Raw genomic sequence first — 21,315 nt, 5'->3', positions numbered from 1 at the left:
GGATATCATGCAGGATGCTGTCAATATAGTGATTGGTGTGGAATTGCCTTCATCCCCAGGGAGCTTACAGGCTAGTTCAATGCAATGGTGTTAAAGAGGACAGATATGTAATAATTAGATGTGTGATCAACTTTGTATTAGTACATGAAATCAAGTCAAGTGAGAAATGAAAAGGAATAATCCTATCTGAACATGATCTCTTGAGAAGACATCATAAAAGGACAGACATTGCATGGGGCCTTGGAGGATTTTGAAAGAACTGCAAGAACAGGGAAGTAAAGGGAATTCTATGCAGTGGGAACCCCAGCAAAGCTGCGAGGGTGTTGAAGTACACGCTTCATGTTAGAAGAACAGGTAGACCTTGAGGTCCCGGAAGGAGCCCATCTTGCTGACCACTGTATACCCCATGTCTAAAACCCTGCACATTGTAAGCACTGTATATATTTGTTGAATAAGTGATCTGATTATGTGATTAAAACTTTAGGTATAGAGTGGGTGGAAACTAGAGGTTGAGAATAGCCCAGTGGACAGGTTGTATCAATACCCAAGAATCTTGTAGGTTAATATGAAGAGTATGGGGCTTCCCTGGTGGCGCAGTGGTTAAGAATCCGCCTGCCAATGCAGGGGACACGGGTTCGAGCCCTGGTCTGGGAAGATCCCACATGCCGCGGAGCAACTGGGCCCATGAGCCACAACTACTGAGCCTGCGCGTCTGGAGCCTGTGCTCCACAACAAGAGAGGCCGCGATAGCGAGAGGCCCGTGCACCGCGATGAAGAGTGGCCCCTGCTTGCCGCAACTAGAGAAAGTCCTCGCACAGAAACGAAGAGCCAACGCAGCCAAAAATAAATAAATAATAAGAGTATGGACTTTATCCTGTAATTCAGCACTTTCCAAAGTATGTTCCTTGAAATGTCAAACATGAAGGATGTTAATAAACATCACTCAACAAAAGCATTCTGTTGTCAAATAAGCTTGGGAAATGCTGGTTTAAATAACGTTAAGGCAACTTCTTTGCTTAGATTTTCTCCGAGCCATCACTCTGCTTATGTGCATCATGAAGTTCCAAGAAAGATCTATAGCGTTCTTCAAACTTCTCGGATCCTGGACCCTCTTCACCTTGCAGGATTGGTGTTCTCCATGACACATTTTATGGGAATCTGTCCTAAGCAATGGAGAGACATTAAAGACCTTTCAGCAGGAGATTGACATCATCTGAATTTCATTTTAGAAGATTCTCTGGCCTTCAAAAGAATGGACTCAGGAGAGGCAAGACCAGAGGCAGGGAGACCAGGTTGATGACAGGTGCATTGGTTTAGGCAGAAGATAATGAAAGCTGGACCCCAAGAAGAGAGAAGAAAGAACCAAGAGCTACAACTGACATTTCAGAGGTAGAACTCCTCAGGGCTGTCATTGGAGTGACACAGGTTGTGCCCTGCTCAGGGACTCCTGGTCAAGGTGGTCCCTGGGCATGAATCTGGCCTGCACTCTTTGTCACCAAGCTGTGCCTCCAGATACAGGGCTGCATCCATCCTGAGGAAGGACACCTGTTTCTATTTCACAGCTTCAGGATCCCTAATTAATGACTGGTGAGATGTGGGAGGAAAGCAAGAGAAGTGTTCAAGATGACTCATGTTTCTTGTTTAAATGATCGCATGGCCAAAGATGCCTTATTTATTTATTTTTTTGCAAACTTTTAATTATTCTAAAACCATAGTATCTGCAATCACAATACCTGGAGAAGGAATGATGATGAAGGTGCATCTATATTGCTCTTAACAGACTCTGCCAAGAGCTATGCTTTTCTCTCTACCAAACATGAAAATATAAATACATCCTGTCATTAGGGAGAGATTTTTACCAAGACCTTGAACCAAGGGCTACAAACTCAAACGTCTATGGAGCCCACTCGGGCATCATGAGTGAAGTATGTAGCAGGCTGAGTGTTTGCATATTAAACTTATGAGAATGTACTTCACTTACCAAAAGAAATATGCTGTCTTCCATTTTTGCCTTTGAATATGCAGTCTTCTCCATCTATCTTTTATAGCCATTTTTGATAGGAATGTGGATAATGAGAAATATTTCTCTACTCCAAGAAAAATGTCTACCCAGTATTGATGATGAATGACACCTGACATGGCAGCAGTTAGGAACACAAAAGAGAGGGGTGGGCCAGTTATTGTGATTTTTTCAGGAGACACTGGGCATTTGAATTTTTTTGTGATATCTCTCTAGTTTTCAATGGAGACAGAAATTTTTCAATAAACTGTATGGGCCAAATAAAAGTATATCTCTCGGCCCCCAGTTCATGATCCCTCCCTTAGTCCATATGTGCTATCATACATACACATGGGCCTCAATTTTCTAAGTTAATAGCTTTAAAATTCATATTTTTAGGTAGACAAAGTATTAAAAACCCACTAAGTTGCCCTGCAAACCTAGGTTGAATTGCTGAGAGGAGAAAAGCTATGTTTCCTGAGCTGATAATTAGAGCAGTGTCCTTATTTTTGCATTAAGCCTTTACTGTGGAAAGAGAGACCAAAAATCTGGTGCCTGGAGAGTGTTAGAGCTTACAACCAAATCACATCATCAATGGAGCTAAGGCATGAGAGTCTGCCAGGATAAAAGTAACCTAAAGTGTGAGGTCTGGTGCTGTGAAATAGAGGGGAAAGCTACTAATATACACTTCCCATTATAATTCATACCTGGTGGATTCTGTTTCACAGAGAGGGGAGCGTGGAATAGTGTATTGATTGACTAAGGCCTTGGTGTCAGGGGAATTGTGAAATAGTGCAGGGGGATTTAGTCCCAGGGCTAATGTGATGTCACATCTTGGTTCATGGCAGAACTTTCTTAATGGTCCACATGTGAGCACACAGATTGGACCCATCTGTTTGAAAGGGGGAGTTAGCACATGTGTGGTAATCACCATCGTTCTAAATAAACTTTGAGGAGGTGTTTAGTTCCTGCTGATAGGGAAGATTAGAATCAAGCAAGTTTTATGAATAGAAAATGATGAGCGGATGAGCCTGGAAGGAAATGGAAATGTGATGAGATTAGTAGCTGATGTATACCTCTCTGCAGGGAAAGAAAAGCTTTAAGAGATGTCAGGCTGGGAAATACTTTATTTCCTGAAGTGCGAAGAAGAGATTTGGACAAAGATATAATATTAGCAGCTACTGCCAAAGTGAATCGGTCAAGGATCTTTCTAAAAAAGCTGCCATTTAGCAGTTGCTGGGTCTACACATGACAAGGAAAAGATGCCTTCATTGTCCTGAGATACAAGGTTCAAACATGCATTCAACCAACAAATACTTACTGACCACCAACTCTGCACTAGCACTGTACTAGCCCTGGGAGTGGCTCACAGACTTGTGGGAAACAATGCCCTGCAGAAGACAGACCACAGGTACACTGTCTCTGGATGGACTGTGAGCAGATTTTGTCCTGGGGCTCCCCAGTAATGTGGTATCTTTGGGCAAGGAGAAAGATCACAAAAATGAAGAGTATGATTCAATGGCCTGAAGACTTAACTTCCATGGTTCCATGGTTCCATGGGTCATGGAGCCCCTCTGGTTTGTACCTTTTCAAAAACAACTTTTTAGGAAAAACAAACTTTCTGAAAGACAGTTCAGAGCAAACTCTCATTAGATTTTTCTAATCTGTTCCCCAAAGATTGGCAATCCTAGCATTTAGTGAATGTTTTTTTTTTCAATTGAAGTGTAGTTGATTTACAATATTGTGTTAGTTTCAGGTATACAGCAAAGTGATTCAGTTATATATTTATATTTTTTTCAGATTCTTTTCCATTATAGGTTGTTACAAGATATTGAAGATAGTTCCCTGTGCTGTACAGTAAATCCTTGTTGCTTATCTATTTTACATATAGTCATGTGTATCTGTTAATCCCATACTCCTAATTTATCCCTTTCACCCCTCCTTTCCCCTTTGGTAACCATAAGTTTGTTTTCTATGTCTATGAGTCTGTTTCTGTTTTGTGAATAAATTCATTTGTATTATTTTTTTAGATTCCACATATAAGTGATATCATATGATATCAATTTGTCTTTGACTAACTTCACTTAGTGTGATAATCTCTAGGTCCATCCATGTTGCTGCAAATGGCAACATTTCATTCTTTTTTATGGCTGAGTAATATTCCATTTTGTATATATACACTGTATCTTCTTTATCCAAGTGAATGGATTTTCTTGTTTCTGTGACTTTGTCAATGGCTTTCTCTGTATGGAAGGTAACACACCCTATTCTCTTCAGAAAACTGCTCTATTCCATCCAGATTCACCTCTTCTTAAGTCTTACCTACCTACCTGCCTCCCTTATTTCCTTCCTCCCCTTCTTTCCTTCCCTACTTCACCACATACTTTAATGTTTTCTTCCTCCTTTTCTTTTCCTTCCTCTTATCTCTTCCTCCCCTCCCTCCTTTCTTTCCTTTCATTCCTCATCCCTTCCTTTTTAAAAATTTCAAATAGAGACTCTTCCCTTATAAAACAAACCATTCTCTAAATGTATTCAACCTAGTAAATACATCTCCTGAAATACCTGAGAATATGTCCCTCAACTGTACCCAATACATAGCAACATGGGATAGGGAATGCAGGGTGGGAAGGGACCAGGATACCTTCCCATCCCCACTTGGTTTCTTAATGCCAAATTATAGGTCAAATAAGAGGAATTACATGCAATAAATATAAAGGCAGTTAGTTTAAGGCTGATTTTTTATTTCTTTTCCTCCTCCATGGAATATATGAGTGATACTGGGGGTTTCAGAAAGTTTATCTTCAAGAGTGGCTCCTCGTTTGAAACCTACCCTCTAATTTACTGTTTGTTCATAGTTTCCTTTCTAGAAATGGCAGGAAGCACTTGTCTTCCCAGCAATGCAGGAGTCTGAACCCATAGGCAGACAGGTCTGAATTCCACCCCCTGCCTTGGTATCAGCCCCTGAGTATTCTTTGAGAAGGTCATTCTCTGTTGCTTCACTTGTGAAGAGGAGATAAAGTTGTTTTAACCTCTCCTCTGCTATCTTGGGTGGATTAAGGATTTAATGTTTGGGAAGCATTTTGAAGATAAAAAGTAAACATGAAAAGTAAACATAACATCTACTCTAAACACATTTCTTTTATTGTTTCAAGAGTCTAGCATTTTGAAAAATACCTAAATTAAAGCCTCTGCCATATTGAAATCACACAGATATCTGTATCTGAGAATTTATGAATGTATGCCTCATTTGAAACTCAAAGGGCAGTTTGAAATTGTGGAACTAATCTCTTGGAAAGATTGAGGTTATTGCCAGTAATATCATGTTGGGTTAAGAAGCTCATTGGTCTACACCCATTTCCTTATCTGTAAAGTGAGCAGATTGAAGCAGAATGGGGTCTAAACTCCATGTACTCTTGATTTCTCTTAAAGTCTAGTGATTGTGTTTTCCTGAATATAATAGAGGTAAGGAAAGAGAGTTTCTCCTACCCTGAGTTTCTGCAATACATATGGCAACATGGCAGGGATAAGAAAATACTCAACAGTGGTCCTTTCATCCATTTGCCTACCTGTGTGGTGACCATAAATGGAGACACCCAAGCACAGGTAAGTGGTAAAAACTGTGCTAGCCACAACTGGTCCTTGGTGAAAATAGATAGGCATCCTCACCAGAATTAACCATCAGCAGCACCAGCATCTAAAATCCTACCCATGGAGAGAGTGTTCTTTGAATCCAGTGACCTCCAGGCATATTGTGTTAGAATACAATCAGATCCAAGAGAAGGGTGACATTATTTGTAATTTATTACAGGGCTTCCTAACCATTTTGCCTTTATGGCACACATAGAAGATGATAACATTTGTATGATACCTTTAGGTAAAGGGAAAGGCCAGCCCCAGTTAGAGATCCAGCTGTAAGAGGTCACAGGCTTCTACTCAAGAGTTAGGTGGATCAAATATTGCAGCACATCTGACACTGACTTGCCTCATGTGGTTGGAAGCTCTGCCTTAGTTTAAATGGCTTTATCTTTAGATTTCTTCCTTGCACAGAATCTATTAGCCAGGTCTTTAGACTTTTGATAATGAAATGAGGGGGAGGTAAAAATAAATCTCTTTTAAGCTTTGTCTTCTGCTTTAGAAGAGTATCAGGTGCTGAAATAGCTCAGACCAATCAGGAGACTCAGAAAAAGGGCACAGAGTACTTCGGAAGAAGAAGGGGTGTTGCCAGATGGGCAGAAGGTATGCGGCAGCCAAGTCGGGAGGCTGAGATATTTGGGATTTGGGGCGTGTTCAGCCTAGACAGTGGCAGATGGGTTGGTAGTAACAGCACTCTGGATGATTTCATCCTAGACGTGTGAGGCCACATCCCACCTGCGGTGTGAAGAGTGAACTGTTGATGCCTACTGTGGCCTCAGGGTGCAGCTGCCAGATTGGAGCAGCCAAGGCCCATGTGCCATAGACTTGCCAGCTTTGCTCAAAGCTGAAATGATGGTACCAAGGCCAATGAAAGGGCATGTTCTAACCGTGTTCACAGGAAAGAGTTGGGACGAGCATTTAGATGAGAGACAGCGTGGGGTGGTGGTTAGGGGCACAGACCCTGGCCCAGGTGGAATCCACTTTACTTTCTAAGCCTCTTTTTTTTTCTTCTTTTTTTTTTTTTTTGATGTGGACCATTTTTAAAGTCTTTATTGAATTTGTTACAGTGTTGCTTCTGTTTTATATTTTGTCATTTTGGCTGTGAGGCATGTGGGATCTTAGCTTCCCGACCAGGGACCGAACCCACACCCCCTGCATTGCAAGGCGAAGTCTTAACCACTGGACTACCAAGGAAGTCCCACTAAGCCTCCTTCTAATCTGCCGTGTGGGGATAATTATCCCACCTTCCCCCTGGGATTGATATAAGGATAAATGAGTTAATATTTATTAAGGACTTAGAAGAGTATGTGCACAGAGTAAACACTAAGTGCCTGATGAGTAAGAGATAACAGAAATGGCCACTGGGGACCACTCAGTTTCACCCTTCTTCCTCCCATTGCCTTTATCAGGGCGAAGGGCATGGCGAATTCTGTAAGAGGGAGCTGAAGATGTAGATGTGTAACAAAATAGTAAGAGAAGAGGTAGCTGCACTAAATAAGTCTTGGAGAGCTGAAAGAAGTTGTAGCCATGACCCATGACCTGGTGGCAGTCTTTCAGCAATTGAGGAGAACAGGAAGGGTGCCACAAGGCTGGAGACGAAGATGATCCCAATTATCAAAGGAGGGAAAAGCTTGACTCTAGAAGCACAGCTACGAGCTTGATGCTGATCCAAAGCCACACTTAGGGAGGGAATTTTAAACAGATGGTTAACAGATGCTTCTACACGGGACGGGCTGCTCAGGATAGGGAAAAGAGCAGGAGCTGGGACGCCAAGCTGACTGGGGTGCAAACCCACGTCCCGTCACTTACTGGCTGAATGGCCTTGCAAAAGTTACATTGCTTCTGGGTCTTATTGTCTCCAGCTGTAGAATAGAAATGGCAGTGTCTCCAGGGTTCCTGTGAAAAATCGTGATAATGTAAACGACCACACAGAGGACTGAGCAAAGCAGACATGCAGTCAGTGATATCTGTGTAACCGAAGAGGCAGCGGAACACAAGGTTTAGAAGAGAGATTGTGGCAAACTTTTCTGTAAAGAACCAAATGACAAATATTTTAGGCTCTGTGGCCCATACAATCTCTACTTCAAGTACTCAACTACACCTTTAAAGCAGGAAAACAGTCATAGATAACATGTTCATAGATGGTATGAATGGGTGTGACTGCAACCCAATAAAACTTTATTTACAAAAACAAGTGTCCAGATTTGGCTGTAGTGTGCTGATCCGTGGTTTAAAATCAAGCAGCCAGGAGTAAAACAAGGCCTTGCCACTATGAGCAGTGTGACCTTGGACAAGTCCATAAATTGAGTTGCTTTGTCTATCAAATGGGTTGTAATTGTAGTACCTGTCTCATGAGATTGTTTGAACAACAAAAGGAACAATTAAAGGAGCTTGGGCTGTGCCTCTCACAGTGAGTCCTCGATGCCTAGTAAGCTTTTGATACCTGCCTCCTGTCATTGGTAGGATTATCCCGGTAGCCTAGAATAGGGAGCCAAAACCTCCAGTAAGATGAAATTGAATAGGAATGAATGTAAAATCCTGTACTTTGGCCTTCAAAAGGAAACCACACACTTATAGTTTATTGCTCCTCATAAGAAAAAGACCTAAATGATTTAATTCAATCATGTCACAGAGCTGTGTGACAGGACTGCCACTCAATATAAGTAGAGTCATGAGCTGAATAAAGGGACTTGAGATTGTCTCTAAGACTACAGCAATTTACACAAGTCTGAGTAAGTTTGACATGCTATTGTTTTGTCCTGGCCATCGTATTTTAAGAAGGAAGCTGGTAGATAAGAAAACATCCTGACAGAGGCAACCAGTATAATGAATAGCAATTCATTATACATAATGAATGACCTGAGAGATGATTATATGAATTAGAATTTTTTTTCAGTCTGGGGTGAGGATTCTCAAATATCCTTAAGGATTTATGAGTATGGTAGTTTTAAAATATAACTCCCAAATTACTTGACCCTCTTCTCATCTAGAGGTGGGGTTTATGACCCCACCTCTTGAATCTGGACTCTGGGACTGCTGGCCAACAGAATATGGATCAAGTGATTATGTGCCAGTTTCTGAGTTCAAGCCTTAAGAAACTGGCACCTGCCACTTCCTGTCCTTTAGGGCTTTTGATCAGAACCCAGCCACCATGCTGTGAGGAAGCACACGCCACACAAAGAGGCTACTTGTAGATATTGGGCCCATTGACCTCAGCCCCAGCTGAGGTCCCAGCCAGTGGCTACCATCAACCAAAAGACTTGTTTGATGACCACAGGCCCAAATATCTATGACTTGAATTGCATGAAAGATTCCACACAAGAACTGCTCCATTCAACCCCTAGAACAAGGAGAGTTAATAAAAAGATAATGGTTATCTTAAGCCACCTAATTTGGTGTTACTCAGCAGTAGATAACTGGGACAATGTGGGAGAGGAATTTGAGGTTTTCTATAGAGTTACAAAGAGTAAAAGTGGTCTATAGGAAGCTACAGTCAGTCTAGGCTAAGAATAGGTAGATAGAAACAGGTTTAATAAGAAGAAGAACTTTGGGAAGATTGAATCTATCAAACAACAAGTGGGCTGCTTCATAAGGGATTAGTTCTTCTTATTGAAAATATCTAAATTAAGGCCAGATGACTGCAGGTCGGGAATATTGCAGAAGATTGGGGCATGGGGGAGGGGTGAATTTGATAGGAATCCATGCTCGCTGGTTGGTTGGTTGGTTGGTTGGTTGATGTCCCAATTTGCCTAGAAAAGAGTTTTCTACCTAGAAGGCACTGGATGAATATTTTATTAATTCATTTAACAAATATTTATTGAATGCTTATTACATCCACTGTTGTAGATACTCAGGAAATATCTGTGAACAAAAGAGATGAAAATCCATGCATATACGGAGCTCATATTCTTAAAGAGGTAGACATGCAATAAACAAGCTTATATGTGAAATGTATATAATATATCAGATGATATAAAGTGTCAAAGGCAAATATAAAGTGGAGCATGGGGGAGATATGTAATTCCTGAAGAGAGGTTTACAATTTTAAATATAGGGGAATTCCCTGGCAGTCCAGTGGTTAGTGGCCTGGAAATAGCCATTTTTGGTAAATTAAGAGTTGAAGAGAATGACAGAATTGAACTCTTCATCTTAGAAATATTGAATATATTCTCAGACACTCTTGTAATCACTGGGGACAAGATAGTGGACAAAACACAAGGTCTCGGCTCTCAAGCAGCTTATGTACTTATATTCTACTACATGGAGAGGTAAAACTAAAATAAATACATCAGGCAGTGTCAATGATTGAGAAACATGGTCTTCCACCAGCTGCCATAACTCCAGAATTCTCAACATTCACGCATTTTTGGTCCTATAAAGCTCTTGCATCTTCCATGGATAGACTTAACAACAGGTTCCTCGTTGTAATTTTGTCATCATAATGCATTGGGCCATGCTGATTGCCTTCTGGCTCTGCCTGGTATTCACAGACCACAAGCGTATCATAGAAAATTGAAATGGGCTGTACTGTCCTTTCAGGGGTACTGTGTTATTTCTGGTTCCTTTTGTTAGCTGTAAATAACTAAAGAAATTAATCTTTCAGAACTTTGATTAATTGCCAAACCACTGACTATTGATCAATGATGAGAGCAGAAAATCTAGGTTAGGGTGTCAGAGTGAGAGGACACATGGATAGTTTCTAAACAATGGCTAATTACTTGCATCATTAATGCAAAATGATGCAGAGGATGAGATATAATAGGGATTCATCTCAGTTTGGCTTAGGTCTCCAGTGCTATTCCTCCTTCCATATAGGATAATTCCACGTGATGGGCTGAGGTCTAGCACAGCATGAAGTGTGAAGTCTGAGGAGCTGATGGAATTGTCAACAATTAATATTCCAGGTACCAACATGGCTGGAGACATGAGTGGGTCTAGAGGAGTGATAACGGACGTTAAGACTTTGAGTTAGTTCAGTTCAGCAAACGTTTATCAAGAGTACACTAGGGCTTCCCTGGTGGTGCAGTGATTAGGAGTCCGCCTGCAGGTGTGGGGGACACGGGTTCGTGCCCCAGTCCGGTAAAGATCCCACATGCCGTGGAGCGGCTAGGCCCGTGAGCCATGGCTGCTGAGCCTGCACGTCCGGAGCCTGTGCTCTGCAATGGGAGAGGCCACAATGGTGAGAGGCCCGTGTACCGCAAAAAAAAAAAAAAAAAAAGAGTACACTAGTTTCCAGGAAAGAGATGAAGAAAACAAGCTTCCTACCTTCGAGTGGCTCACAGTGTCCTGAAGGAGCCAACACACAAATAGATCAGTTGAGTAAACTGTAGACAATTGTCCACAGTGGCAAGCACAGTTTTGGAAGTAGCTAGAAATCGTTATGAGTAATCATGGGATCGGCAATGTTCTCAGTGACACAAGATGGGTATGAACCCCAGAGTGCACAGTTAAAATTGTGTCTACCTCTACCTGACCCCCATTCAGAGAATCATAAAGCACTTGGGAGATCTTACGTTATCAGTCTCTTCATTTCCTACAGGTAAAGAAGCAGAGACCCTTCACTGTCTGAATGTTCTCTCCATTTATTATCATAGGGAAGAGTTTGGGGTAGATTAATTCTCAATTTCACTCAACAACATGTAGTTGGCACTTAGAACTGTCCCAGGTGTCAGAACAGAACAAGGAATGAGATGGTCCCTGACCTCAAGTTGCTCATGGTCTGGAAGGATTGAGCGCAGACCAACAAGCAAACAGACACATAAAGTTGTAAGATGATAATTAGCGTCCTGGAACTATGCACATAGTGGAGTGGGAACAAGGTGAGGGCGTCTACGGCGGTCTGCAGGAGGCAGGAATGGCTTCGCAGAAGGAGTGTTTGAATTGAAGCTTCTGGAATGAGTCAGGCGTATTCCCAAAAGAAGGCCTTCTATGGAGACAAACAGCTATGCAGAGGAATGAAGGTGTAAGAACATGGCATACTCAGGACCCCCCAGGCTCACCATGTAGCTGAGCATGGAGAGTGGAAAGGGGCAGGTAGCACGTGTTGATAATCAAGGCAGGCCAGATCCTCAGCCTCAAGGAGCCCCTGAAAAAATGCTATGCAGGTCAGTGACATGATCAGATTTTTGAGGAAGAAATAACGCCTTACAACAAAGGTGAAGGCTAGAGGCAGGGAGACCAGGAGGCCTCTGCGGGAGTCCAAGCAAGATGCAAATGAGGCCTGTCCCAGGGCAGTGTGGCAGAAGAGATTGGTGTGAGGGGTGCACATGAGAGATGCCTGCTAGCCTCCACATTTGCTTGGATGTGGATAGTTAGAACAGGGACACTACATGGATGTCCAGGATTCTGGTGCAGACCAGTGTGTGAGTGAATGTGGGGGTGGGGGGTGGTCATCACTGAGACAACACAAATGGAAGAAGGAGGAGCTTTGAGGATAATGATTTGTCTGTGACTTTTGGGGGGTTGGGGTGCATGTGAGGGTCCAGAGAGAAGATTCCTAGGAAATAGTTGAATGCATTGGCTTGGAGGTAGGGAACGTGGTTTAGACACAAGAGTGCATATCGGGGAATGATCAGCAAACAGGTGGTGGTTAAAGCCTTGGGTAAGGAAATGGAGGTGTTATGGGTGGAGAGGCAGCTTGGGGTGACTTCATAAAGGGCCTTGAATGATCTACGAAGGCTTTACAAGGTGAGACAGCTTTGGCTAAAGGTCTTGTCCAAATACGACCTGAGTTAGAGTCTAATTTATTAAATAAGTAAACATGGAGCATGGCTTGACACAAAGGTGAGAGCAGTGAACAAAAACGCAAAATCTGTTTTTGCCCTTATGCATCCTATCAGCTTGGTGGAGAACCATGTATTTAATTAATTCCCACAACCGTAAGTGTTGCAAAAGAAAATTATAGGGTGAATTAAGAGTACATAATTCAGGAGGCGGAGAGAGTGCGAGGCTGGAACTTGGTCTGTGAGGTCAAGGAAGCGTCTCTGAGGAAATGGCATTTCAGCTAGATCCGAAGGATGAGTAGGCAAGATCCAGTGAAGGGAGGGGGAGAGGACGGCATGTGCAAATTACCTGAGATGGAAGACACTGTGTTGGAGCACCTGAAGGATGCCCGCATGGCCTGAGGGAACATGAGAGCTGGTACCCAGGGTGAGGCGGTGATGTAGGTGTGCCTGCTTCCCATCACGTGCATGGAGGCTGCTCCATGAGCCTGTGCAGCTGCCACCCTTTCCTGCCTATAAGCAGGTACCTCGAGGATGTGGGTTTTTAAATCCAGGTCAACTCCGAAAGGAAGCATCTTTATAGCAGCAGGATCCTCAAGTGAGCAGTGAACTGCAGCCAGGAGGGCCTCTCTGTTCCTTGGCAACCACCTGGCCCTGAGGCAGCCCCAGAGCTCCACCTCGGAGCCCACTGCAGGGAGTTTGTTGACAAGCAATGAGGAGGTGATTTTGTGCACAGTAGAGACAGTGAGAGTTGTCTGGATTTGGAAATGGGGCCGTTCAAGCAGTAAAGAGAGGCAGAGGAGTTGAGCAGCCAAGAAATCAACATGTTTTTGTCAACACAGCTCACCTGGGAGTATAACATTTTAGTTCAGCAGCAGCAGTAAAACATGCCTCTCCAGAACTTACCATGTCCAGGAATAAGCTCAAGAGTCAAAATCCAGCCTTGGCACCTAATGGCCTGACGTGTTTCTTTTGTAAAACATAACAAACCAATTGGGAAAATAACCTTGGAAGGAAACTGGATAGATTTTTCTTTTTTTTACACAGAAGGTTCTTATTAGTTATCTATTTCATACGTATTAGTGTATATATGTCAATCCCAATCTCCCAATTCATCCCCCCACACACACACACTTTTCCCCCTTGGTGTCCACGCATTTGTTCTCTACATCTGTCTCTATATTCTGCCCTGCAAACCGGTTCATCTGTACCATTTTTCTAGAATCCACATATATGCGTTAATAGACGATATTTGTTTTTCTCTTTCTGATTTACTTCACTCTGTGTGACAGTCTGGGTCCATCCATGTCTCTACAAATGACCCAATTTCATTCCTTTTTATGGTTGAGTAATGTTCCATTCTATTTATGTACCACATCTTCTTTACCCATTTGTCTGTCGATGGACACTTAGGTTGCTTCCATGACCTTGCTATTGTAAATAGTGCTGAAATGAACACTGGGGTGCATGTGTCTTTTTTTTTTTTTTTTTTTTTGCTGTACACGGTCCTCTCACTGTTGTGGCCTCTCCCATTGCAGAGCACAGGCTCCGGACGCACAGGCTCAGTGGCCATGGCTCATGGGCCCAGCCGCTCCGTGGCATGTGGGATCTTCCCGGACTGGGGCATGAACCCATGTCCCCTGCATCGGCAGGCGGACTCTCAACCACTGTGCCACCAGGGAAGCCCACATGTGTCTTCTTGAACTATCGTTTTCTCAGAGTATATGCCCAGTAATGGGATTGCTGATTCATATGGTAATTCTACTTTTAGTTTTTTAAGGAACCTCCATACTGTTCTCCATAGTGGCTGTATCAATTTACATTCCCACCAACAGTGCAAGAGGGTTCCCTTTTCTCCACACCCTCTCCAGCATTTGTTGTTTGCAGATTTTCTTATGATGCCCATTCTAACCCATGTGAGGTGATACCTCATGGTAGTTTTGATTTGCATTTTTCTAATAATTAGTGATGTTGAGCAGCTTTTCATGTGCTTCTTGGCTATCTGTATGTCTTCTTTGGAGAAATGTCTATTTAGGTCTTCTGCCCATTTTTTGATTAGGTTGTTTGTTTTTTAATATTGAGCTACATGAGCTGTTTATATATTTTGGAGATTAATCTTTTGTCCGTTGATTTGTTTGCAAATATTTTCTCCCATTCTGAGGGTTGTCTTTACATCTCATTTATAGTTTCCTTTGCTGTGCAAAAGCTTTTAAGTTTCATTAGGTCCCATTTGTTTATTTTTGTTTTTATTTCCATTACTATAGGAGGTGGGTCAAAAAAGGTCTTGTTGTGATTTATGTCAAAGAGTGTTCTTCCTATGTTTTCCTCTAAGAGTTCTATAGTGTCCAGTCTTACATTTAGGTCTTTAATCCATTTTGAGTTTATTTTTGTATACGGTGTTAGGGAGTGTTCTAATTTCATTCTTTAACATGTAGCTGTCCAGTTTTCCCAGCACTACTTATTGAAGAGACTGTCTTCTCTCCACTGTGTATCCTTGCCTCCTTTATCATAGATTAGTTGACCATAGGTGTGTGGGTTTATCTCTGGGCTTTCTCTCCTGACCCATTGATCTATATTTCTGTTTTCTGTGCCAGTATCATATTGTCTTGATTATTGTAGCTTTGTAGTATAGTCTAAAGTCAGGGAGTCTGATTCCTCCAGCTCTGTTTTTTTTCCCTCAAGATTGCTTTGGCTATTCAGGGTCTTTTGTGTCTCCATACAAATTTTAGGACTTTTTGTTCTAGTTCTGTAAAAATTGCCATTGGTAATTTGATAGGGATTGCACTGAATCTGTAGATTGCTTTGGGTCATATAGTCATTTTCACAATATTGATTCTTCCAATCCAAGAACATGGTTTATCTCTCCATCTGTTTGTGTCATCTTTGATTTCTTTCATCAGTGTCTTACAGTTTTCTGAGTACCAGTCTTTTGTCTCCTTGGGTAGGTTTATTCCTAGGTATTTAATTATTTTTGTTGCAGTGGTGAATGGGATTGTTTCATTAATTTCTTTTTCTGATCTTTTGTCATTCGTGTATAGGAATGCAAGAGATTTCTGTGCATTAATTTTGTATCCTGCTACTTTACCAAATTCATTGATTAGCTCTAGTAGTTTTCTGGTAGCATCTTTGGGATTCTCTATGTATACTATCATGTCATCTGCAAACAGTGACAGTTTTACTTCTTCTTTTCCAATTTGTGTTCCTTTTATTTCTTTTTCTTATCTGATTACTGTGGCTAAAACTTCCAGAACTATGTTGAATAATAGCGGTGAGAGTGGGCAACCTTGTCTTGTTCCTGTTCTTAGTGGAAATAGTTTCAGTTTTTCACCCCTGAGAATGATGTTGGCTGTGGGTTTGTCATATATGGCCTTTATTATGTTGAGGTAGGTTCCCTCTATGCCCACTTTCTGGAGAGTTTTTATCATAAATCAGTGTTGAGTTTTGTCAAAAGCTTTTTCTGCATCTATTGAGAAGATCATATGGTTTTTATTCTTCAATTTGTTAATATGGTGTATCACATTGATTGATTTGCATATATTGAAGAATCCTTGCATCCCTGGGATAAATGCCACTTGATCATGGTGTATGATCCTTTAATGTGTTGTTGGATTCTGTTTGCTAGTATTTTGTTGAGCATTTTTGCATCTATATTCATCAGTGAGATCGGTCTGTAATTTTATTTTTTGTAGTATCTTTGTCTGGTTTTGGTATCTTTGTCTGGTTTTGGTATCAGGGTGATGGATTTTTCAAAGAAAGCAAGAACTCCTACGAAAATTTTTTGGAAGTCTATTAAATCCATCCTCCTAAGCCGCTTGTAAGAGAAGCCTAACTAGATTGCAGTTCCATTTTGTAAAAAAGCCATAAATTTGTTTTTCCACATTTTGGGCCTTTTTTCCCCTCATTTTTCCTGTCAGGTTGCTTCATTAGGTGGAAAACTGGATGACCAGGGGCTGTAATTTACTGTAGTTTTTCTCCTATTGATGTTGAATGCATCTTTATGTTTCTTCCAGCCTCCAAATATGTATTTTGAGGTAATAAGCTGTCTTATTCAAGGTAATGATTTAAAGAGTGAGTAGAGGTTCCTCTAGGTTTTGTGGTTAAACACAATATCAAGAATTGCCAAAAGTTCAATACCTGATTTTAGGCTTAATAACAATGAGACCTCAAGCCTCTGTTTTCTCACCTGCAAAATTTGAGTAAACAAAACCACTCCACTTACTGAGGAGAGTGTTTTTGGAAAATGAATGAGATAATATATGGAAGAGTGCTTATATGGCACCATCTGCATATTAAGTATTAATATGATAATAATTATCATCACTATGACCAAGAAGAAGATTATTCACACTAAGACTCAAAGACATTTTACATCTGCCATGCAAATTCCTTACCTACATATTATTCTTTTCTCTCTTCTCTCAGTTTTCACAGACACGCATAAGAGTAGCATCTCAGATGTGAAAAGGGGTTGGCCATCCCCCTCCACTTCCCAAATAGGAAAAAATTATTTTGTGACTGTTAAAAACATATTTTAACTGTCAAAGGTGCTTACAACCAGCCATCAAAATTGTGAAGTATACATCAGAGTTTTCCCTTTGTTCGGTGACAATGTAAAAATCACAAATTTTACAGGAAGATGGAAAAGAAAGAAAGGAACATGAATACTGAAGGAATTTGGATGCCGATAGCAGTTCCCAAGAATTAGATGAAATACCCATGGGTTAACATATAATAAAGGTTATATTGTTTTTTGTGTCTGTTGAGGGGAGCATATTTTAAGTCTACTACAGCTATATAACCTGACACATTTCGTAAAGTCAATCCTATTTCTTCTCCCTCTCCACCCCACACCACAATAAGAGCCTTGCCTCCTTCCTACCCTTTCAGCAATTTCCATTACTGGATTTAGGGCCTTCCCTGCTTTTATGGATGAACTATGAAGAGTTATGCATTTGACATGAACTACAGGAATAAGAGAAGTTGAGATACCCTAAGGCACAGAATAGACCTTTCATGGGGTGGCAGGGGAAAGAGTGGCAAAAAATGTTTTTCTCTTTTCTAATTGTAAAATGCTTTTTCTTTCAAAACTCAGGTGACTGTGACAGATGGTGGTTTCTCTCCAAAACAGTCAACCATTTGGGTGGTGGTTCAGGTTTTGGATGAAAATGACAACAAGCCCCAGTTCCCAGAGAAGGTCTACCAGATCAAGCTGCCAGAACGTGACCGGAAGAAGAGGGGAGAACCCATTTATAGGGCTTTTGCATTTGATAGAGATGAGGGCCCCAACGCAGAAATTTCCTACAGTATCGTGGATGGGAATGATGATGGAAAGTTCTTCATTGACCCTAAAACTGGCATGGTTTCTTCCAGAAAGCAATTTACAGCAGGGAGTTATGACATTCTAACGGTAAGATTTTTCTGAACCTCAATAACATTAATGCGGGGGAGGAAGTTATTTTCTTAGTCATATATTTTTTAAGCAAAAAAATCTCTGGGTTAAAAAGCGCAGCCACACAACAGTGGAAGGCTACTTTCTTTTTCAGTGATATTCTTAATGAGACCATTTCCTTTGGTTGTGTCCTATCAGCCAAACTCACCATTCCCAGTACACAGCCTGCTCCATCATTTACTCAATTACACTTCCTGTTGCCCCAGATCAATTCAAGATACTGAGCATAGATGTAAACTGAGGGGAGGGGAATAGCAGAGTGACATAACCTTCCCACTGCTCATTATGTCCTGAAAATATCCCAAAGAAAACAACTCTTGTAATTGTTGACAATGGGTTAGAACATGAATTTAGCTGTATAAATTGTGAGACACAAATCATAGCTAGGCTCATTCTGTAAAAAGTGAAAAAACTTAAGTAAAAAATGACTTAATTTTTCATTGTTAGAAAATTAAAAATAAAAACAAACATGAGCACCATCTCAAATAGAGGCTTAAACTCCCATACCTAAGGTGCCAGCCTGAACTCCCCACCCCTAACCACTTTAGACTTGTAATGCCTATTCCCAAAGGGGGACTGCTCGGCCTCACAGGTGATGGGCACTTCCCAGGGTCTCAACAACTGTCAAGAGTTAGCACCATCTGCCATCCTTCTCTTAGTCTTCAGCCTTCTCCACTGTGTATGGTCAATCCTTTATTATTTTAAAGGATAGTCAGAGTGCATTTATTTATCTTTGTACTACTATGGTCTGGACTTGGATTCCTTTCCCTGCTCAGTAATGTATCCAGAAGAGTGGGCAGAGAAAATAAAATAATAATAATAATAATTAACAGCCCTGTTTCTACCATTAGCAGCTCTCATGTAATATGTGCTGTTACAGTTGTGTGAGACTTGCCAATGGGAATCTTTGAAGACTGGGTGGATTGCAGTGGATACTGTTGGTACCCTGTCCAGATCCCCTTTATCAGGCTGGTGCAGACATCCCCCCAACTGTTGTGAGTGTTGGCTGCTAAGGGCTCACAGCTGCCCCCTTCTCCAGAGGGTCATCTTTGGCTGAACTTTTTGGCCCAAGAGGTTCCACACTCCTACCCCAGCCCAACAGCCCACAGCCAATAACTACTAACTGACACCAGAAATAAAGGTCCAACCTCCTTGCCTCCAGGTGGATCCAACACTTTGATACAATTATTCAGAGCTCCCTTTGGGATCAGACTGAGGTTAGACTTCAACTGAGACCACACCCTTGCTTAGCATCTTCCCCGTCCATCCTGCTTTCTTCACTCCCTTTCTCCTGGGAACACTTCCTCCTGAAACCATTTGTACACAAATCCCTATCTCAGACTCTGCTCCTAGGAAACCCTACTTAAGACATCTACCTTCAAACGTCCTTCATCTCACAGGAATTTTCTGGGGCAGAGTGATCATCCATGAACATAGCATTAGGGAGCTATGAGTTGTCACTGTTTTAAAGGCTATAACTATTAGCTATGCACCTAAAAATGTTTTTATTGATGTAATATTTTTAGATCCGTTTTTTATTTAGATTTTTAAATTTCTGTCATTGATGTCTGCTTGTTGGACTTAACTGCATTCCCCCCCCCAACACACACATTTAAATCCAGGACACCACAGCTGTTAACCCTGCATATCTGGTCAAGGAAGCATGCTTTTCTCAGTCCTTATATCAGACCATAAAGAAGAGTCATTAACACCCTCTTCCTTTCCCCACTGGCTCGAAGAGCCCATGTTTCCACCAAGAGAGGTCTCTTTCACCCCTTCAGAGTTAGAATAACTGAAGGGCCTCTGAGACGAATTTTGCAAGGCTGATGCCTTTCCCAGAACCCCTCCCATTATCCTCCTGGAATCCTATGTGACAATTCTTGTGTCTATGTGATGCACTTTGTTCCCTTTCCAACACTACCACCAGAGGTATAAGGAATCAAATTAGCTCTTGTTACTCAAGTAACTATCATTTGTGTCTGTAAAACACTAAAATTTGTAAGTGCACCATTTATTTTTCAAGTTTTCCACATCTGCAAAGTTGGCAGTGATTCAAATCACCTTCTGGCAAATGTGGTGTGGGCCCCCCACGTGACCAAGTTGTTTTCCCCAATTCCTGAGCCCATTCTCTCCAGATCTCCACTGTCTTCTTCCCCTTGCTGACCCTGTGATGAGGATGGACTCTCAGCCCAACAACATATGAGTGACAGATCGAGACTTCCACCAGGATCCGGGCTCTAAGACAGCTTTCTGTTCTCTCCGTGTGTGAGTAGATAAAGGCAGTGGACAATGGGCGCCCTCAGAAGTCCTCCACGGCCCGCCTCCACATTGAATGGATTAAGAAACCACCTCCTTCACCTGTACCGTTGACCTTCGATGAGCCATTTTATAACTTTACAGTCATGGAAAGCGATAGAGTCACCGAGATTGTAGGGGTGGTGTCTGTGCAGCCAGCTAACACCCCTCTGTGGTTTGACATCGTTGGTAAGTTCGAGTCCTCCAGAGCAGTACTGGGCAATGTAATCATTGACTGTTCAGAGCAACTAACAAAACAAACAAACAAAAAACACAACGATTAGCGCTAAGATTAAAAGATATATAGTGCTGGAATGCAAAAGAGCCAGTAAAATGAATAATCGACCTGTGCTTTCATTCTGACTCTGTAGCTAAGCTGAACAGAAAGTGCTCTCTGGCTGGATATTCCATAGTACGTTATTTACTGCAATCTTAATGTCTTTCTGTGTGTCATTTAAATTCTATTGTCACACTTGGCTAATCTCATTTCTAAATGTATTGATGGTACTGGACTTGCTGTCCTTCATTTCTCTCTTTTTCTTCACCTTTTTCTGCATTCTGTTCTTTTTTTTTTTTCTGCTCCCGACTGCCCTGCTTCAAGGTGGCAAGCATGCTCGAGAGATGTTCTATATTCTACAGACAGCTTGTGGGCAGAACTGTTCAACAGAAGGTACCCTTAGTGCAAACACATTTGCTAAAATACAGCTATCCAATCTGCCTTTTACGGGTTTTTTTTTTTAAGCAAATTAAATTTCATCTTTCATAACTGCCTGTGACAGGCTGAAGTGCAGCCCACAAATTTCATACATGCCTCTAACAGCTATTGCATTACTCGTATCCAGTGACTCCTTTGTTTGAGGTTTGACGGGTTTGGATTTGGGGCAGGGGTGGGGGGTTTTTTTGATTTCTTAAAAAAATTTTTTTTTCTTTGCTTTTGAGGTATGTGGGCTTTTTGTTGTTTTGTTTTGATCTTTTTGTAGGTTGGTTTAACTGGGCCTTTTCCAACTGAAAAGTAAATTCAAATAGATCCTAACCCCTCGGTTTTGCAGCAGGAGTGCCATTCGTAGACCAGAAAGCCCCACCAGGAGAGTCCCTGGCTGCTGTCCACAATAGGAAGGGCAGGAAATGCAGCCTAGATATATAGCCAGGGAGAGCTTCCCGTGAGAGCTGAATACAGAAAGCAGATGGATGCAGGCAGGATAGACCTTGGAAGCCAA

General features: G+C 41.7%; 1 protein-coding gene across 1 annotated transcript in view; it reads left to right on the top strand.

Annotated features, from left to right (window-relative positions):
* FAT3 (FAT atypical cadherin 3) overlaps window positions 1-21,315 on the top strand; it is a gene marked incomplete at its 3' end in the record, with an annotated part of 712,901 nt that overhangs the window by 545,508 nt on the left and 146,078 nt on the right. The window contains exons 6-8 of the mRNA XM_082629104.1: window positions 17,447-17,761; window positions 20,077-20,287; window positions 20,700-20,768. Of these exons, the coding sequence (XP_082485230.1) occupies window positions 17,447-17,761; window positions 20,077-20,287; window positions 20,700-20,768 (595 nt within the window). The remainder of the gene's footprint in view (window positions 1-17,446; window positions 17,762-20,076; window positions 20,288-20,699; window positions 20,769-21,315) is intronic.

Source organism: Mesoplodon mirus (genome assembly GCF_964341445.2).
Source record: "Mesoplodon mirus genome assembly, chromosome: 7".
In the NCBI taxonomy this organism is placed as follows: Eukaryota; Metazoa; Chordata; class Mammalia; order Artiodactyla; family Ziphiidae; genus Mesoplodon; species Mesoplodon mirus.
Note: the sequence above shows the minus strand (reverse complement) of the source record. Positions and strands in the feature narration are given on the sequence as shown.